A 21533-nucleotide genomic window follows, 5' to 3' on the forward strand; every position below is an offset into this window, starting at 1 on the left:
TCCGCCAAAGAGACCCTTCGGGGGACCCGTAGGGCATTGCACCGCCGGCCCGACGAGGAGCAAACGCCCGATGATGAAGCATGACATCCTTCGGGGTGTGTGAGGGCAACAAGAGACAATAACGTGTCTCCCCTGTCACCCACAGTACCTAAACCCTGACCCAATCCTTTTCTTCTTTTCTCTCACCTCTATTTGCGGATGACGGTCGCTTCTTGACCTGATTCCCCTTGGAACAGTGCCTCTTTTGTGATTACAAGATTTAAATTTTTGGAGCATAGGCACTGGACCATCATCTAGCTCCTGGTCCCCCCCCCTTTTTTTGATATAGTATATTCACATGTGCCTGCCCTCCTGAGAAGCCTGTGTCTTTTGCAGATCTCTTGTTTTCTGTATTTCACTGCACAGCGTGATTGACGCACCTTACCTGTGTGTACACTCCATACATACTCTCCCCTGCAGTGTGTAAAACAATCTCACATGGAGTCAGTGCTCATGTGGAATTTATACCACATCTTGTAATTCAAGCGATTACTTTGAACAAAATCAAAGTGCAAATAAATGTCTGAGCCCAACACCAGATGGCAGGATTATACTAAGCATGCTAATCGACAACACTACATACTATGAAGATTTGCTTACAGAGTAAGTAGCATTTTCCTTTTTTTCCAATTTTGATGACCTCTTGATGGATTTCTAAATTACAAGCAGACTTGCCTCAAGGTGAGGGGGTCCAGCAGACTTTACTTCTCTACTTGAAGGGGGCTTTTCTACACTGGCAAGCACACTGACAGTGGAACACACACTAAAAGCATCCATAATTTAAAAGGCTGCAAATGTTTTGATAATACCCCTACGTGCTGTCGTGTAGTTCCTTTAAACCTATATAGGATCTGTGCGTTTAAGACAACATACACTGCAGGGTTGGTGTCCAGACTGATTCCAGACACCCCCACCAGGTATGTTAGCCTGTTACCAGCTAGCTCACAGTGCCACTATAAACCCCTCTTACCAAGGAGAGAATAGTTCTTGGCAACTATCGAACATGACAACTCTGTCCCATCAGGGATCGTAGAAACCGTATAGTATTTTTCGCTCAGTCACTCGTGCTGACTTCGTCTCAGAGAAATACACAGAATAAACAGTGGGGACGTTTTCAATAAGCGTTTATTGAACCATCGTCATTCTAATGTAAAATAGGTGTGCTGAAACAACCATAAGACTGAAACAGATATAAATGATTGTAAGCACAAATAGAGTAAAAGGATGGTAGATTCCTACCATAGTGCTAAAACAATGAATACAGGCAAGTATAAAAATACATGACAGTAATAATGCGTACTCCTACGATGAGACCCTAACTAGATGTACCCAAGGTTACCTAGCATGTATATAGGTGTAGAGCCAAGAATCCCCCTAGGATGAAGCCAACCCCATTACCTTAAGTAAGAGACTGTGGGAACCTGTCTTGGTCTCGAGATGGACACCTCGCGTGGGATGTCAGACCACTGCGAGCTGGAGTGTCTGCATGCAGGAACCTTAGCATCTTGTGTCAGTGTGTCAGCATTGAAGTCCTTCTTCTCCTCTCTCTGCCTCAGCAAAGATATGGTATTTATATACCCTCAGCGGGATCTACCTTGCTGTGTCATGTCGGACTAGGATGACGGAAGGAATGACCCATATACATAGTTATTATGCAGGAGAAAGTAGTCCTGCTGAGATTCCAAGAATCCTCATGCATAATAAATGAGGCTAGTTTTCGGAGAAAACCCCACGTCATTTAGGCATTACCTTAACTCGGTAAAAGGTCAGCACCAAGAACCGTTATGTAGTATAATGGCAGGGGAAATATAGGTGAAAGGTTTGGTTACTACCTGAGCCTATATCTGTGTATCTGTAGGAAACATAACAGTGCTTCCTATCCCAACTCTGATGTTTTCACTTAGATCCTTGCTATGGAGCTCCAGGAAACAAAACCATTGTTGCCTTTTATTCAGGCACTAGAAATCAAAGTGGGGGGTGGGACCGTTTCAGCTGGAGGGATCTCAATAGGCCAAATTCTGTGGGACCCTCGACGGCTGTTATCCGTCAATGGTATATGCTTTACCATCGACGTACTCATAGTTGATAGCATCATCATTAGGTCTTCATTCCTCCACCATGAGGTAATCCCTCTGGTCGAGAGATTGTTTGAGATCCAGATGTGGAGTAGTGACTTAAAATTACCTCTTATCTAGAAAAAGTGCTTTATTGAAAAGTTTAGATAAAGGTAAGGTTAAAAAAGAAGGCGGGTGTGAAATTGGGATATACGATGTGTCCCTCACATCACATAGTGAAAACTTTGAACAAATCAATGAGAGGCAATATAACTTTAATCATATAGACAAGTGTATGATCTCTATATCACCAATGTAAGTTCACAGCTCCTAGTTATGACAAGATAGTCCTTTATTTTCTTTTTCTGATTCAATATCTGTAGCCAGGCAAATAGAAGCAGCATACGCGTTTCACCCAAAAACAGGGGCTTCTTCAGGGCTGCAAAAATATATAAACGATACATATATACACACCAAGTTTGACTTCATTACAACAATGACAGAGCAACATGTATATTATTACGGAGTACAAAAACAAATAACTCATACACGCTGACAGCAGGATTTATCGGACCAGGCTGGCAAGGAGAGAACTTCCTAGAGGAGCTCCATATGCTAATAGAAGACACCAACCTATCAAAAATAAAGATTGTTAAAATTGCCATCTATGGCTTGTAATAAAAATGATAAAGAACTCTTCTGAGATTTAATTGAGAATAAGAATTCAGGTCGCATAAAGTTGGAACACAGCATTGGAACTCCAAATAAGAATAATAAAAAGAAAATAATTTGTTGATGTCCCATGGGGGACGAAACGCGTAGGCTGGCTGTATAGAAATTTCTGATTGATCTGTATTGTGAAGATATTGGAACAAGTGTCAACGGAGATGAATAAGTGTCAATAAAGACAAGTGAACAAGGAAGCTTGCATTGGAACTTGGATTATTTATGGACTTAGATAACTATTTGTGGAGAAAATTATAATAATTGTATGCTCCTTCTGTATAAATTGAATCTTTTGTCAGATGACCTTTGGGCGGTGGATCATTAGAAGTGAGTATTAAAAGTTGTTCTGAATATTTACCCCAGAAATAATCACTTAGAATACTCACCTGTGCACACAAGTTCTGATCCTCACCGCTCTTACATGTTGGTTAGATGCCTTTTAATGACGCCCTCACCAACATCCTTGTGGGCACTTAGTCCAGCACAGGGGCTCCTGTGGACAGGATGATTGCCCGACGCCACCACCCGGCCACGGGCAACCCACTTTTCCTCTCCCAACACCACACCCCCGAGAGCTTGGTAGTCCAAGCCTCGTCTTCGAAAGGTGCATTCCCTACTGCTCCCCCCAGATAGGGAATCCAAGAAGCTGGACCACCTTGGGAAGATGTTTTCTGCAGTTGGTGAACACTGCATGCCTCTTGGGCTGTTATACCCATACAGTGTGGGATACGGTTGCACAAGTGCTGCCACAGTGCCCGGAGGAAGCCCAGGCCGTGCTCACCTACGCAGTGGCTGAGGGTTGAGATGCAGTGAAGTTCACCATCCGATGTGGGCTGGATACCGCCGACTCTCTGGGCAGAACAGTTTCCACATTGGTAGCCCTGAGGCACTACACCTGGTTGAGGACGTCTGGTTTTTCAGGGGATATCCAATCCACCCTTCTGGACATGCCCTTTGATGCTCGTCGCCTGTTTGGTGACAAGGCAGACTCGGCTCTCGAGCGCTTCAAGGATTCTTGGGCTACATCCAGATCCTTGGGCCTCGCTGCAACTTCTCGCCCCACGCAGTCGGCCTTTCGCGGCTACGGAAGGGATGCCCCACCACGTTCCACCCAAGGGAGCCACAGGGCCATGCATGCTATCCATCCTATGCGTGGCTGCGGATGTGGGACCTAGCGATGTGGGTCTAGGGGCCAGCTGCTGGGCCAATCCACCCACACCCCCCTGCAGAAGCCTTCAAACCTTCCTAGTCCCAGTGGGTCGTGGTTGCTATTCCCACTACTTTATGGACAAAGGCCTGCGTCCTATCTTAGACCTCAGGGCCCTCAACCTCTTCCTCCAGGAGGAGAAGTTCAAAATGCTCAGGTCCTGTTAGCCCTCGATCCCGGAGACTGGATGGTAGTGTTTGACTTGCAGGATGCCTATTTTCACATTCCCGTTCTGCCAGCCCACAGGCGTTACCTATGGTTCATGGTAGGCCATGAGCATTTTCAGTTTATCGTGCTCACCTCTGGCCTTACCAGCACCCCTCGGGTGTTCACGAAAGTGATGGCGGTGGTCGCAGCTCATCTGCGCAGATCAGGGGTTTCAGTCTTCCCCCTATCTCGACTACTGGCTGTTAAAGGCAGGCTCACCTCAGGCTATCGTCTCCCACCTCCAGACTACGGCAGACCTCCTGCATTCGCTGGGGTTCACTATCAACATGCCGAAGTCGCACCTGATTCCCTCTCAGGAGCTCCTTTTCATTGGAGCAGTCCTGGATACAGCACAGTGTTAGGTTTACCCTCCCGAGCAGCGAGTCTGGTATATTCGGACTATGATACCGATGTTTCAGCCTCTGTCCTGGATTTTGGTGAAAATGACACTGAGGCTGCTGGGCCTCGGCCTCCTGCATCCTGGTGGATCATGCCAGATGGCATATGCGGGCTCTGCAGTGGGACCTGAAGTTCCAGGGGGCGCATTATCAGGGAAATCTTTCCAATGTCGTCCAGATCTCGGAGGGGACTGCACGTCAGTTGTAGTGATGGCTCACAAACCAGGATTGGGTCAACAGCAGATCCCTCTTCCTTCCCCAACCAGAGTTCACAGTGGTGACCGATGCGTCACTCCTGGGATGGGGCGGTCACATGGGAGAGGTGGAGAACAGGGGGTCTCTGGCGGAGTCCGGGCTCCTCATCAACCTTCTGGAGCTCCGGGCAAATCTGTCTTGTACTGAAGGCATTCCTTCCTTCTGTCAAAGGAAGAGTAGTGCAGGTGTTTATGGACAACACCACCGCCATGTGGTACTGCAACAAACAGGGCAGGGTGGGTTCATGGACCCTATGTCAAGAGGCTCTACGCCTTTGGACATGGCTGGACCATCAGGGCATATCCCTGGTGTTTCAACACCTGGCAGGTTCCCTGAACGCCATGGCGGATTAACTCAGCTGTCGGGCAATGATGGATCACGAATGGCGTCTTCACTCGGAGGTGGTGCAAGTTCTCTTTCAATAGTGGGGAGAGCCTTGGTAGATCTATTCACCACAAAGAGAATGGGTAATGTCAGCAGTTCTGCGCGTTGGAGTTTCCAAGGCGGCACTCGCTCAGCGACGCCTTTTGTCGCGAGTAGAATTTCGGCCTCCTGTACGCCTTTCCGCCTGTACCACATCTACCCAGAGTGCTGAGGATCAAGCTCGACCGGGCCCAAGTCATTCTTGTGGCTCTGGACTGGGCACTAAGAGGCTGGTACCCCGAGCTCTTGAGCATGGCCTTCGATCCTCCGATCAGACTGACTCTTCGGGATGAACTTCTGTCGCAGCAGCAGGGGACTGTCCTCGACCCGAACTTGTCCAGCCTCCAACTCATTGCGTGGAGATTGAGCGACAACAGTTGACAGCTTTCGACCTTCCTCCCGAAGTCTGTAATGTCATCTTGGCAGCCAGGCGTCCCTCCACTAAAACGGTATACACCTGTAGATAGAACAAAAGAACACATTTGTGGCATAGTGCACAGCAAAGGCTGTGGATCCCCTTTGTGCCCCTCTTTCAGAGGTGCTCTTCTTCATTCTCTCTTTGGCCCAGCAGGGCTCTGCTCTGGGCACCCTTAAAGGCTATTTTTAGCCATTTCGGCCTTTCATCGCCTTCCTGATCAGCCTTCTCTTTTCAAGTCCCCTATTGTTAACAGATTTCTGAAGGGCATTACTCATCACTTTCCTCCTTCTCCTTTCGTAATGCCCCAGTGGGATTTGAATCTTGCCCTCACTTATCTTGTGTGCTCCCTTTGAGCCACTACATAATTGTCCTCTTCGTCGTCTTACTTTAAAGACTGCTTTCCTGCTTGCCATCACCTCTGCTCGTAGGGTGAGTGAGCTTCAGGCTCTGTCTTCCAAGCCTCCCTTTCTTGCTGTCCATCCGGACAAGTGGTCCTTCGCACTAGGCCCTCTTTCCTGCCCAAAGTGGTTACCTCTTTCTACATAGGTCAGGCCATCACATAGCCCACCTTCTTCCTCCCTCCGCACCCTTCCAAAGAGGAGGAGAGACTCCACCATCTGGTCCCAAAACGTGCGCTGTCCTTCTATCTTGATCACAATAAAGACTTCCGGGTGGACGATCAACTCTTCTTTGGGTTATGTTGGCGCCAAGAAAGGTCGGGCAGTGCACATACGTCCCATCTTTGGATAAAAAAGGAACCTCTAGTAGGACTGCGCGCCCACTCTACTAGGGCGACGGCAGCCACTACTGCTTTGGGACGTGGAGTTCTTCTGGTTGACATCTGCCAGGCAGCCACGTGGGCATCCCTTTACACGTTTATGAAGCATTAGTGCCTGGACAGCCAAGTCTACAGAGATGGCTTTTTCGGCATTTCTGTTCTCCTGACTTCCTGGTGTGAACTTAGTTCGTAGACCCATCACCGGGGTTAGCATTGCTGGGGTATCTATTCTAAGGTAAGGAATCTATAACTACAGTCGTTCTGATGAACAAGTTACTTACCTTCAGTACCCTTGTATCTGTAAGAGACATATGTAGTTATAGATGCCTTACCGCCCCACCCATCCTCCCCGTTCTGCAAACTGACTTCTAGGGATAGGGACTCCCTTACTGGGCCCTAGTTATGTGCACCAGTGGTCAGTGTCTTTAAACCCAATTGGTCGCACACTGCTACACCTACCAGTCGTGTTCCCCCAATGAAAATGGTCCCTGAAGGTCAGCGTCGGCGGATACACCTATGCTCGAGTGTGAATGCAAGTATGCGTGGCGTGTGCCATCCCTGGACACGTGTTTCGAGGTAGTTGCCTCTCGTCAGCAGGGAGCAGGAAAATGAGTGTGGGGTTGCTGTGTAAGCTGCTAAAATCGTTATCAGGTCTAGTACCTCTCGTAGCGCGCAGGTGCGTAACCAAAGTCCGTCGACTTCACCGGCTCAGAAGAGCCTGAATAAAATTAAACCCAATTGGTCGCACACTGCTACACCTACCAGTCGTGTTCCCCCAATGAAAATGGTCCCTGAAGGTCAGCGTCGGCGGATACACCTATGCTCGAGTGTGAATGCAAGTATGCGTGGCGTGTGCCATCCCTGGACACGTGTTTTGAGGTAGTTGCCTCTCGTCAGCAGGGAGCAGGAAAATGAGTGTGGGGTTGCTGTGTAAGCTGCTAAAATCGTTATCAGGTCTAGTACCTCTCGTAGCGCGCAGGTGCGTAACCAAAGTCCGTCGACTTCACCGGCTCAGAAGAGCCTGAATAAAATTAAACCCAATTGGTCGCACACTGCTACACCTACCAGTCGTGTTCCCCCAATGAAAATGGTCCCTGAAGGTCAGCGTCGGCGGATACACCTATGCTCGAGTGTGAATGCAAGTATGCGTGGCGTGTGCCATCCCTGGACACGTGTTTCGAGGTAGTTGCCTCTCGTCAGCAGGGAGCAGGAAAATGAGTGTGGGGTTGCTGTGTAAGCTGCTAAAATCGTTATCAGGTCTAGTACCTCTCGTAGCGCGCAGGTGCGTAACCAAAGTCCGTCGACTTCACCGGCTCAGAAGAGCCTGAATAAAATTAAACCCAATTGGTCGCACACTGCTACACCTACCAGTCGTGTTCCCCCAATGAAAATGGTCCCTGAAGGTCAGCGTCGGCGGATACACCTATGCTCGAGTGTGAATGCAAGTATGCGTGGCGTGTGCCATCCCTGGACACGTGTTTCGAGGTAGTTGCCTCTCGTCAGCAGGGAGCAGGAAAATGAGTGTGGGGTTGCTGTGTAAGCTGCTAAAATCGTTATCAGGTCTAGTACCTCTCGTAGCGCGCAGGTGCGTAACCAAAGTCCGTCGACTTCACCGGCTCAGAAGAGCCTGAATAAAATTAAACCCAATTGGTCGCACACTGCTACACCTACCAGTCGTGTTCCCCCAATGAAAATGGTCCCTGAAGGTCAGCGTCGGCGGATACACCTATGCTCGAGTGTGAATGCAAGTATGCGTGGCGTGTGCCATCCCTGGACACGTGTTTCGAGGTAGTTGCCTCTCGTCAGCAGGGAGCAGGAAAATGAGTGTGGGGTTGCTGTGTAAGCTGCTAAAATCGTTATCAGGTCTAGTACCTCTCGTAGCGCGCAGGTGCGTAACCAAAGTCCGTCGACTTCACCGGCTCAGAAGAGCCTGAATAAAATTAAACCCAATTGGTCGCACACTGCTACACCTACCAGTCGTGTTCCCCCAATGAAAATGGTCCCTGAAGGTCAGCGTCGGCGGATACACCTATGCTCGAGTGTGAATGCAAGTATGCGTGGCGTGTGCCATCCCTGGACACGTGTTTCGAGGTAGTTGCCTCTCGTCAGCAGGGAGCAGGAAAATGAGTGTGGGGTTGCTGTGTAAGCTGCTAAAATCGTTATCAGGTCTAGTACCTCTCGTAGCGCGCAGGTGCGTAACCAAAGTCCGTCGACTTCACCGGCTCAGAAGAGCCTGAATAAAATTAAACCCAATTGGTCGCACACTGCTACACCTACCAGTCGTGTTCCCCCAATGAAAATGGTCCCTGAAGGTCAGCGTCGGCGGATACACCTATGCTCGAGTGTGAATGCAAGTATGCGTGGCGTGTGCCATCCCTGGACACGTGTTTCGAGGTAGTTGCCTCTCGTCAGCAGGGAGCAGGAAAATGAGTGTGGGGTTGCTGTGTAAGCTGCTAAAATCGTTATCAGGTCTAGTACCTCTCGTAGCGCGCAGGTGCGTAACCAAAGTCCGTCGACTTCACCGGCTCAGAAGAGCCTGAATAAAATTAAACCCAATTGGTCGCACACTGCTACACCTACCAGTCGTGTTCCCCCAATGAAAATGGTCCCTGAAGGTCAGCGTCGGCGGATACACCTATGCTCGAGTGTGAATGCAAGTATGCGTGGCGTGTGCCATCCCTGGACACGTGTTTCGAGGTAGTTGCCTCTCGTCAGCAGGGAGCAGGAAAATGAGTGTGGGGTTGCTGTGTAAGCTGCTAAAATCGTTATCAGGTCTAGTACCTCTCGTAGCGCGCAGGTGCGTAACCAAAGTCCGTCGACTTCACCGGCTCAGAAGAGCCTGAATAAAATTAAACCCAATTGGTCGCACACTGCTACACCTACCAGTCGTGTTCCCCCAATGAAAATGGTCCCTGAAGGTCAGCGTCGGCGGATACACCTATGCTCGAGTGTGAATGCAAGTATGCGTGGCGTGTGCCATCCCTGGACACGTGTTTCGAGGTAGTTGCCTCTCGTCAGCAGGGAGCAGGAAAATGAGTGTGGGGTTGCTGTGTAAGCTGCTAAAATCGTTATCAGGTCTAGTACCTCTCGTAGCGCGCAGGTGCGTAACCAAAGTCCGTCGACTTCACCGGCTCAGAAGAGCCTGAATAAAATTAAACCCAATTGGTCGCACACTGCTACACCTACCAGTCGTGTTCCCCCAATGAAAATGGTCCCTGAAGGTCAGCGTCGGCGGATACACCTATGCTCGAGTGTGAATGCAAGTATGCGTGGCGTGTGCCATCCCTGGACACGTGTTTCGAGGTAGTTGCCTCTCGTCAGCAGGGAGCAGGAAAATGAGTGTGGGGTTGCTGTGTAAGCTGCTAAAATCGTTATCAGGTCTAGTACCTCTCGTAGCGCGCAGGTGCGTAACCAAAGTCCGTCGACTTCACCGGCTCAGAAGAGCCTGAATAAAATTAAACCCAATTGGTCGCACACTGCTACACCTACCAGTCGTGTTCCCCCAATGAAAATGGTCCCTGAAGGTCAGCGTCGGCGGATACACCTATGCTCGAGTGTGAATGCAAGTATGCGTGGCGTGTGCCATCCCTGGACACGTGTTTTGAGGTAGTTGCCTCTCGTCAGCAGGGAGCAGGAAAATGAGTGTGGGGTTGCTGTGTAAGCTGCTAAAATCGTTATCAGGTCTAGTACCTCTCGTAGCGCGCAGGTGCGTAACCAAAGTCCGTCGACTTCACCGGCTCAGAAGAGCCTGAATAAAATTAAACCCAATTGGTCGCACACTGCTACACCTACCAGTCGTGTTCCCCCAATGAAAATGGTCCCTGAAGGTCAGCGTCGGCGGATACACCTATGCTCGAGTGTGAATGCAAGTATGCGTGGCGTGTGCCATCCCTGGACACGTGTTTCGAGGTAGTTGCCTCTCGTCAGCAGGGAGCAGGAAAATGAGTGTGGGGTTGCTGTGTAAGCTGCTAAAATCGTTATCAGGTCTAGTACCTCTCGTAGCGCGCAGGTGCGTAACCAAAGTCCGTCGACTTCACCGGCTCAGAAGAGCCTGAATAAAATTAAACCCAATTGGTCGCACACTGCTACACCTACCAGTCGTGTTCCCCCAATGAAAATGGTCCCTGAAGGTCAGCGTCGGCGGATACACCTATGCTCGAGTGTGAATGCAAGTATGCGTGGCGTGTGCCATCCCTGGACACGTGTTTCGAGGTAGTTGCCTCTCGTCAGCAGGGAGCAGGAAAATGAGTGTGGGGTTGCTGTGTAAGCTGCTAAAATCGTTATCAGGTCTAGTACCTCTCGTAGCGCGCAGGTGCGTAACCAAAGTCCGTCGACTTCACCGGCTCAGAAGAGCCTGAATAAAATTAAACCCAATTGGTCGCACACTGCTACACCTACCAGTCGTGTTCCCCCAATGAAAATGGTCCCTGAAGGTCAGCGTCGGCGGATACACCTATGCTCGAGTGTGAATGCAAGTATGCGTGGCGTGTGCCATCCCTGGACACGTGTTTCGAGGTAGTTGCCTCTCGTCAGCAGGGAGCAGGAAAATGAGTGTGGGGTTGCTGTGTAAGCTGCTAAAATCGTTATCAGGTCTAGTACCTCTCGTAGCGCGCAGGTGCGTAACCAAAGTCCGTCGACTTCACCGGCTCAGAAGAGCCTGAATAAAATTAAACCCAATTGGTCGCACACTGCTACACCTACCAGTCGTGTTCCCCCAATGAAAATGGTCCCTGAAGGTCAGCGTCGGCGGATACACCTATGCTCGAGTGTGAATGCAAGTATGCGTGGCGTGTGCCATCCCTGGACACGTGTTTCGAGGTAGTTGCCTCTCGTCAGCAGGGAGCAGGAAAATGAGTGTGGGGTTGCTGTGTAAGCTGCTAAAATCGTTATCAGGTCTAGTACCTCTCGTAGCGCGCAGGTGCGTAACCAAAGTCCGTCGACTTCACCGGCTCAGAAGAGCCTGAATAAAATTAAACCCAATTGGTCGCACACTGCTACACCTACCAGTCGTGTTCCCCCAATGAAAATGGTCCCTGAAGGTCAGCGTCGGCGGATACACCTATGCTCGAGTGTGAATGCAAGTATGCGTGGCGTGTGCCATCCCTGGACACGTGTTTCGAGGTAGTTGCCTCTCGTCAGCAGGGAGCAGGAAAATGAGTGTGGGGTTGCTGTGTAAGCTGCTAAAATCGTTATCAGGTCTAGTACCTCTCGTAGCGCGCAGGTGCGTAACCAAAGTCCGTCGACTTCACCGGCTCAGAAGAGCCTGAATAAAATTAAACCCAATTGGTCGCACACTGCTACACCTACCAGTCGTGTTCCCCCAATGAAAATGGTCCCTGAAGGTCAGCGTCGGCGGATACACCTATGCTCGAGTGTGAATGCAAGTATGCGTGGCGTGTGCCATCCCTGGACACGTGTTTCGAGGTAGTTGCCTCTCGTCAGCAGGGAGCAGGAAAATGAGTGTGGGGTTGCTGTGTAAGCTGCTAAAATCGTTATCAGGTCTAGTACCTCTCGTAGCGCGCAGGTGCGTAACCAAAGTCCGTCGACTTCACCGGCTCAGAAGAGCCTGAATAAAATTAAACCCAATTGGTCGCACACTGCTACACCTACCAGTCGTGTTCCCCCAATGAAAATGGTCCCTGAAGGTCAGCGTCGGCGGATACACCTATGCTCGAGTGTGAATGCAAGTATGCGTGGCGTGTGCCATCCCTGGACACGTGTTTCGAGGTAGTTGCCTCTCGTCAGCAGGGAGCAGGAAAATGAGTGTGGGGTTGCTGTGTAAGCTGCTAAAATCGTTATCAGGTCTAGTACCTCTCGTAGCGCGCAGGTGCGTAACCAAAGTCCGTCGACTTCACCGGCTCAGAAGAGCCTGAATAAAATTAAACCCAATTGGTCGCACACTGCTACACCTACCAGTCGTGTTCCCCCAATGAAAATGGTCCCTGAAGGTCAGCGTCGGCGGATACACCTATGCTCGAGTGTGAATGCAAGTATGCGTGGCGTGTGCCATCCCTGGACACGTGTTTCGAGGTAGTTGCCTCTCGTCAGCAGGGAGCAGGAAAATGAGTGTGGGGTTGCTGTGTAAGCTGCTAAAATCGTTATCAGGTCTAGTACCTCTCGTAGCGCGCAGGTGCGTAACCAAAGTCCGTCGACTTCACCGGCTCAGAAGAGCCTGAATAAAATTAAACCCAATTGGTCGCACACTGCTACACCTACCAGTCGTGTTCCCCCAATGAAAATGGTCCCTGAAGGTCAGCGTCGGCGGATACACCTATGCTCGAGTGTGAATGCAAGTATGCGTGGCGTGTGCCATCCCTGGACACGTGTTTCGAGGTAGTTGCCTCTCGTCAGCAGGGAGCAGGAAAATGAGTGTGGGGTTGCTGTGTAAGCTGCTAAAATCGTTATCAGGTCTAGTACCTCTCGTAGCGCGCAGGTGCGTAACCAAAGTCCGTCGACTTCACCGGCTCAGAAGAGCCTGAATAAAATTAAACCCATTTGGTCGCACACTGCTACACCTACCAGTCGTGTTCCCCCAATGAAAATGGTCCCTGAAGGTCAGCGTCGGCGGATACACCTATGCTCGAGTGTGAATGCAAGTATGCGTGGCGTGTGCCATCCCTGGACACGTGTTTCGAGGTAGTTGCCTCTCGTCAGCAGGGAGCAGGAAAATGAGTGTGGGGTTGCTGTGTAAGCTGCTAAAATCGTTATCAGGTCTAGTACCTCTCGTAGCGCGCAGGTGCGTAACCAAAGTCCGTCGACTTCACCGGCTCAGAAGAGCCTGAATAAAATTAAACCCAATTGGTCGCACACTGCTACACCTACCAGTCGTGTTCCCCCAATGAAAATGGTCCCTGAAGGTCAGCGTCGGCGGATACACCTATGCTCGAGTGTGAATGCAAGTATGCGTGGCGTGTGCCATCCCTGGACACGTGTTTCGAGGTAGTTGCCTCTCGTCAGCAGGGAGCAGGAAAATGAGTGTGGGGTTGCTGTGTAAGCTGCTAAAATCGTTATCAGGTCTAGTACCTCTCGTAGCGCGCAGGTGCGTAACCAAAGTCCGTCGACTTCACCGGCTCAGAAGAGCCTGAATAAAATTAAACCCAATTGGTCGCACACTGCTACACCTACCAGTCGTGTTCCCCCAATGAAAATGGTCCCTGAAGGTCAGCGTCGGCGGATACACCTATGCTCGAGTGTGAATGCAAGTATGCGTGGCGTGTGCCATCCCTGGACACGTGTTTCGAGGTAGTTGCCTCTCGTCAGCAGGGAGCAGGAAAATGAGTGTGGGGTTGCTGTGTAAGCTGCTAAAATCGTTATCAGGTCTAGTACCTCTCGTAGCGCGCAGGTGCGTAACCAAAGTCCGTCGACTTCACCGGCTCAGAAGAGCCTGAATAAAATTAAACCCAATTGGTCGCACACTGCTACACCTACCAGTCGTGTTCCCCCAATGAAAATGGTCCCTGAAGGTCAGCGTCGGCGGATACACCTATGCTCGAGTGTGAATGCAAGTATGCGTGGCGTGTGCCATCCCTGGACACGTGTTTCGAGGTAGTTGCCTCTCGTCAGCAGGGAGCAGGAAAATGAGTGTGGGGTTGCTGGTCAGTGTCTTGCATGGCTCATTTCTGACACGACTTTCCACACCAGAAGTGCAGACGTCAGCATGCAGGGGCGGCGTCTAAGTAGACACCGCAACGTCATCCTGGCGACTCCGACGCGGAGTCGACCGACGCGCAGGGGTACTGTCATGAAAAAAGTTCTCCGGATCCAGTTTGACGCCCGGTGGTAATTCTAAGGTGAGGAATCTAGAACTACATATGTCTCTTATTGATACATTGTTACCGAAGGTAAGTAACTTGTTCTTTAGCAACACCTGGCTGCAGATGTGGGCTCCCCCAATCAGTCTAATACAGTCAGGTTATAAAGCATCACTTTGATAAATGTATGCATGTGCAGTAGCCTATTAGAGTGAGCCTACTACACTGTATGATTATATTTAGTCTTGCAGGTGCATACCTAAGCCTTTGACCCAAAAGATCCTGTCACTGCGACCTTATTAATAGGAATGAAACTTTTTAATAGTTGTTGCATACACTAGGATTATTAGCAAACTACAGGTCTCATCTTACATTGAATCATAAATTTTATTCTATGACTCAAGGTAGATCCACAGACTAGTCTTCGTTTAGTCCTTTAAGTTCTAACACAATTCCGTCTTTACCAAGTTAAAATGATTGCAGGATTAATGCACGTTCTGCTACAGAGCCTTAATAACGTTAAAGCTTCCAAGGGTTATGTAGCAAAAGCAAGTTTGTTTAAGATATTTTTACAGCATTGAATCAGGAATTTCCACTCATTTGTGAAAGAGGGAGAACAAGGATTGTGAACACTGGTTTCCTAATCTTTTGTAATTTTTCAGCTTTCTAATTTGCTTGATCAGCAGTTACTTGACTGTGCTAATCACTACATTTCCCCTGATGTGTTTTAGGGATATTGGTTGCTTCATGATTACTTCAAGTTATTGTCTAAAGGAAGTAACTGCAAGTGATATCTAAGTTATGTCTTTCTTGCTTCTAGTTTGTAATCACATGGACAGGTATACCTCACACAGTCCTTTCCTGTGTATGGACCTCTGTTACATTACCGCCTTGCTGAAGGAAGGTTTCGGATTCAAGGATAGCACTATTCTACAGGTGAGTACCACCCTCACATTTTTGGTCCCACAAATTGTGTTGCGAAAAAGTTAATGGGGTGGTAGTTTGATTAGATATTGTGTGGAAGGTTACTTTACCACTTAAGAGTAATAAATAAATCTTGAGATGGTCCATTTTGTGAAATGTTCTTCATTATTTTCTGTTTGTAGTTGACCAAGAAAGTGAACAATGTGGAGACCAGCTGGACACTGGGAGCCACATTCCACTTAATGCAGTCTCTGGACGTCTCCCACTGAAACAACTCAAGTGCTCTTAAGCCTCTCTTCCCAGAAATGCCTGGTGGAAGGCTCTGTGTTTCAGCATGGACACCTGCAGAGAAAGAGCCTTTCCAGGGCATACTTGCTGCTCAACAACGAAACTGAAACTACTGGGTAGAAAGTACAGTTGGATCACTGTATTAGGATTCTGGCGATGCACACAAAAATCGCATCTGTGATGTTACCACAGAAATAAAGTGCCTAAAACATTTTAACATTACTACACCCTACTGTGGTTATACATATGTAAATGCTGGATTTCACACTGATCTTTTGGAAGGGTGCTATGCGGATTAGTGTTAACGCTCTGCTGTATGATCAGGCATGGAGAACTCTAGGTTGGTGAATGAGTGACAAATTAACATAGACCACAATGTTGTCTGAATTGCTTTTAGGTGCCTGGAGAACAAAGAACCTCAGGGCTCATGCTGTTATGTGATTACTTAGTTGGTATGAAGGACGTCAGGCCAAACTCCAGGTTTTGCAATGCAATCACTCAGTGGGTACAAACATCCTCATGGTGAACACCTTGCTTTGTGATGCTCATTTGGTAGTAACGGTCTTGGGGTTAAAATACTGATGTTTGACCACTAGGTTCTAAACAACAACCTCAGGGTTTAGCTACTTACTTTTAATAGCCCTTGCTATACTCTGTCACCATCTTACCATAAAGCAGTTGATATTTTCAGGGTAAAACACTATTGAAACAGCCTACCTTACCTTGCTAGGTGATTGCTATAAACCTACTTAAGAGCTAAAACCAACCCATACCTTAACTGCCCTAGCCATTTTTATGTATGTCAATTCAAATGTCCTTAATCTACAAGCAATGTTTAACTATACGCACATACGAATGCAACATGTTGTTGTTTGCAAGCAAGATCTAATTATTTATTGATTTAAAGTATGTGGAAACCGGCATGTTAGTGCAATATGAAACACCCAAACAGCAATTAAGTGAGAAAAGCAATTTGCCTTTAAACAGTACCTTCTTCTGACATCTCTGGGCTCTTTGGGTACACAAAGATTATTAGCATGTAGACTCCATTATTGTGTAGAGATGTTGGGTTCTGTATGTATCTATCTCTAGATATTTTGGGTTCTGTTCATGTAGTGATCACTCAGCTCTTTCTGGTTGTTCCTTTATTCTATGATGATGCCTTTTTGTCCTGTGGTATATAGGCTCCATGGGTGCTTTAGTTTTCTTTTGCTCTGTAGATGTTCATAATTGTAGAATCTTGGAGGTCTGGCAATGTTTTGTTTACTCTGTAATTTGGGTATCCATAGTGAGTTTTTTTACATCTAGCATTGGGTTCTTTATATATTCTTATCTCAGGAATCAGTGTTCTCTGTACTAATTGGATCTTGGAGATGTCCTTGGTTGTCGACACCTCGGGTTCTGTATATGTCTTCAATGTCTCTCCTCCACTCCTACCCTCTTTTTGAATTACTTGTGTTGTTTGGGGAGTCACATTAATTTTACCTGTTTATTTTAACCTAGATTTTTTGTTTACCTTGCTTTGTATTGCTTTTGTAAATTTAATTTCTTCTCTTTTATTTAATTTTGCTTTTATTTTCTTTGTAACTGCCTCAGCAGCTGGGTGTGCAAGGCTCCTCTTTTCTTTTATTTATCCCTCCCTTGATCTGGAGCATTATTTTTGCCAATGAAAAGGGTTTGTTCTATTATCTGAGAATCCAGGTTCCATGACTTTCCAATTTGTTGCTGCACAGCCAGCCTGCAAAAGTCAAGCCCATCTAAACATGATGGCTGGAAATAAGGCAAAAGACACTGACCTGCCAGTGACACTGATTGTTAATCTTAGCCACCCTGTCTTTGCTACCAAATGGAGCTTTTAGTTGCCTGCTGTGCTCTACAGTAAGTACTGCTGCGGTCTCAAATATGCGTTACCTAATGCATTCCCTCAAGAACACACCATCATCCATAGCTTTTTCTGCAATATTTTTATTTGGGACACTGAATACCATCTGTGCTTTTGTTTAAATGTGTTCTATTGAGTACTAGATCACTCAAACAAGCCTTTTTGCCACTGAAACTTGGCTTTGTGACTTATGTGGTCTTTATTTGAACACAGCGGTTCCAGCGAAATACAAAATCACTAAATATATTGCCCTTATTGAAAGTGGGAGGACTAGCCATCATCAATCTCACTAAACCAAAACACTTCTGACCAATATTTTGACCACCTGCTCCTATTCCATCAAAACTCCATGGTGTATTGTTGTACTCGCTGTTTATCTTACTACTGTGCTTGTGCAGACCATCTTCCACCTTTTATACTACAAGAATCCAAATTCATTTTCCTAGGTGCCCACAACCTATAAGCCAAGGATTTCACCCGCACTGTACTTTCTAATTTCATTGACATTTACTCCACTCTTGCCCTTTACTAATTAGTGACCAGCCCCACTTACTAAGCAGACCACAATCTCAGCTGCGGCCTCTGCAAGTAAGAGCAGTGGGGCTGGGGGGGGGGGGGGGATTTCGAGAAACGACCACGAGGCAAAATTAATGTAATTTTCCCTCGTGGTCATCTCTCGAAATCCCCCCCGCTGGCCCCACCGCCCTTACCTGCAGCGGCCTCGGCTGCACAATCAGGACCTAATTTCATCCAATAATGACAATACAACAGTCAACATAACTATCCTCTGTCTTGGACAGATGATTATTCCATTCCTTTACTGACTAATTCCAATTGTAGACCTTCTGTTTCTAATTCTTTGCAAGTTTACATTACTCATGCGTGATCTAAAACTTGGATAGAAAATGTAGCTCTGGCACTTAACAAGACAAATATTTCTTCAACTTTCGATGTCTCCACCAAGACACTCATCTTAAAAAAGCAGCAAGAACCAGGTTAATCAGGTACCCCCTGTGCCAAGCGAGAATTAGTTTCTAACCTAGTGAGGCTTAGTACAGTGAGGACTTCAGTTTATATAGCAAGCAAAGGTAGAAAACAAAATCTCTCTCAAAAGCTACTGAAAGGACTTCAAGATTGTCAACGCTAACTGATATCTTGGAAGAATTATCGGATTTCAGGTTAGTAAAGGACCTCACTAATCCTCCTCCCCTCTTCCTCCAAGATCATCAAACATGTGGTCAGGTAATAACTTTCAGACTTCTTAAAAGTAAATACTATTTTTGATCCTGCACAAGATGGCTTCTGCCTTCTGCATGGAACAGAATGTGCTTGATGCATTGTTTAATGATCTGCGTATGTTTTTGGATAGTTGCTGCTTCTCCGATTTCTTGCAATTATTTGCTAAATTGTTGAAGTAGTGCACTTTAATTCCACTACCCTGTGGAGTTCTCTAGGGCTAATTTTTAAATGCAGTATTTATTCCTCACCCCTAGTGAATCTCTTTATATCTTTTGGTTTAATTTTATACTGCTAAACGGTGACATCAAGCTCACATTTGGCTGTATAATGCGGATACAATTCCAGGAATGCATATGTTGCTGTGTGAAGGAGCTGCAACTGCTTGAAATTCAGCACTACAAAACGAATGTGCTTGTTCTGGCTGACTCTACAACATTATGGTCAGATACTTCGTGGCCAGCAGAGATGTTCTCTGACCCTTTTGTTACCTGAGCAGTTTAGGATTTTTCTTTGACTGTGACTTGCCTTTGAATCAATAGAAAAACAAGCTCACATTGGCTTGCTTTCTGTGTAAAAACCATCTAAAAATTGTACATCTGTATCTCCAGATTATACTATTGTTCTGAATTGTCATTATTTGTAGTCTCTTAGGGTTTTCCTTATGTTTGTCTCTAGTCTATTAGGCTCTGTAGTTAACTTCATTGCTAGATTATTTGGCATTTGTAGCTGCTGCTGTTGTCTTTGGTCTCCACTGTCTGTGACTGCCTTCATTTCCATATCTTTTCGGTTCTTTAGATGCCTCTAGGATCATTTGATTCTATAGATGTCCTTGTATTCTGCCTCTTGTGAGCTATTGATAATTTAATTATACTGAGGACTGTAGGTTCCATTTTTGCCTTGCAGAGAAATGACTTCTACAGGTGCCATTATTGTACCAAAGTATTGGTACTTGCAAGATGCCTTGCTCAACCCAAGAGTCCCTGGGTTGGTTGGGTGTCTTGACCTATTCAGCTTTTGATTTCCAGAGATTGCTTTAACTTGAGGAAAGACGGGGGGTGTCTGTGTCTCTGTTCCTGAGGGTACCCAACACTAAAATGGTCAACCTGCTTTGAAGACCTACAACTCTCCTTGTCTTGTCTTTAAATATGAGAACAACACTTATAACCTGTGTACACCCGGCAGCAGCGGAGTCCAAAGACTGAGGAGCTCATATCTTTGTTGGAATACAGAGTATGTTTACAAAGAAGTACCTTTATGAAACAAATCAAGCCTTACCTTAATGCCTTTAAAAACATGTATCCCTTTATTTAAGTGCCTCATTGTTTTTACTGGTAATGAAAAAAAGAGTATTTAATGTTTCTTTTTTTAGTTTTCTTTAGAGAAAAAAAGTCAGTTGCGAAAATGTATATTTTTCCTCCCAGTTTTTCAATTGTTTTATGTAATCCTAAGGTGCTCATCTTCTAGGGAAGGTTTTTACATTGCACTTTTGTTTTCCTGTTAGCTGCTCTTGAAGAAGGGTAGTGGATTGACTTTAGATGTACTGGGATGTCAATCCGTCTAGTAACCTATGGAAACAAATAAAATTAGGAGTGTTAAAATGTAGTATTGTGTTCTCTACTCTAAGTGATTTAGAATGGTCTCATTAGAGGACCAATGGGACGATGTATGAAATTTACATTTGGAAAAATGTTCTCAATTTAAGAACGGAAAGAAATTTTGCAAACTGACCTATGTACTAATAAATGACAAAAAGCTGAATCGTAGTGGTCTCAATCTGACCCATCTCATCCATATTAATGAGGTAGGGCACAGTTTGCAACGTGCTACGGTTTGATGCCATCACAGGGATGGTGGCCTTCTGGGGTCAGCAGACTATCATGTCTGTTTTCTCATTTAAATTAACTTATTTTCTAAATGCAGCCTATTTTACTTAAAGGAAATAGGTATGCATTTAGAAAGAAAAGTTTATTTTTTTAAAGATTGAAAGTGTGCAGTGGTCCCCTGGACCATTGTCTACTCCCCAACATTTTTTTTATATATTAACAAAGGACAAGGGGTGCCAGGCGGATTGCTTCCCTTTTGCAAACGTACTACCACCCCAACTCCGGAGTCTGTAACTTTTCAATGTTTTGCGACGGGATTAAGGCACAAAACATTGATATGTACCATAACGAATCGCTAGTTGGAAGGAATGTCTTGAGCAGGCCCCTTCCAAATAGTGCTTTGTTATGCCTGTTTAAGCCCATTTTGCAATTCTGTAACATGTTACCAAATTGCAGCATGGGTTTAGAAGTTTTAAAAAAGCCATTTCACAATTGCAAACCCTGTGATTCTGCAAATTACAGGCTTTGCAACCACAAAATGGCTTTGTACTTCAGACTCTCGGTTAGACCAAAAAGGAAATATACTTCCAGAACCTTTGATACCAAATACCAAGGTGCTTTAAGCATTTGAATACAGTCTGCTTTAATTACAGTTTAAAAAAAATTGTATTTGTTTACTTAATTTAATATTTGACATTGTGGTGCTAAAGAAATTAAGCATTGTAAAATAGTTTAATAGTTAATAAATATATTTTAATTGAGCTGTTTTGTGGTGTGTTTTATTATGCAAATTATAACAGTCGTCAGTTATCTTGTGTAATACTCTGGAAAATGTGTTAAACTACTAAACTGAACCAGAGCTTGACCAAAAAAAACTACTTCATATCCTCTGAATGGGAACACATGCACCCCAGACTAGTTCTGGGGTATTTGGGCCACGGCAGTAGGGAGCAGCATGAGTTGTATACACCTGGTATAGCTTTGGAGAGTGGAAGATGGTGTTATTAGTGCTATTGCCTCTTACCGGGGCAGGACAGAGGCCTCTGACCCATACTGGACCCCTGCAGAAAGACAAATTGCAGATGCTCAACCTGTCCCAGATTATCGCTGCTTTGGAGCCC

General features: G+C 46.5%; 1 protein-coding gene across 4 annotated transcripts in view; it reads left to right on the forward strand.

Annotated features, from left to right (window-relative positions):
* Positions 1 to 21173, forward strand: part of ENTPD5 (ectonucleoside triphosphate diphosphohydrolase 5 (inactive)) — a 407636-nt gene extending 386463 nt beyond the window's left edge. For 3 of the 4 annotated variants that reach the window (XM_085626780.1, XM_085626778.1, XM_085626781.1), the window contains 2 exons: positions 15077 to 15192; positions 15363 to 15690. In XM_085626780.1, the coding sequence (XP_085482906.1) occupies positions 15077 to 15192; positions 15363 to 15449 (203 nt within the window). In that variant the 3' untranslated portion in view covers positions 15450 to 15690. Of the gene's footprint in view, positions 1 to 15076; positions 15193 to 15362 lie in introns of all 4 variants that reach the window. The other variant, XM_085626779.1, reaches the window with a different exon arrangement.
* The last annotated feature ends 360 nt before the right edge of the window (positions 21174 to 21533 follow it).

Source organism: Triturus cristatus, chromosome 9 (genome assembly GCF_964204655.1).
Source record: "Triturus cristatus chromosome 9, aTriCri1.1, whole genome shotgun sequence".
In the NCBI taxonomy this organism is placed as follows: Eukaryota; Metazoa; Chordata; class Amphibia; order Caudata; family Salamandridae; genus Triturus; species Triturus cristatus.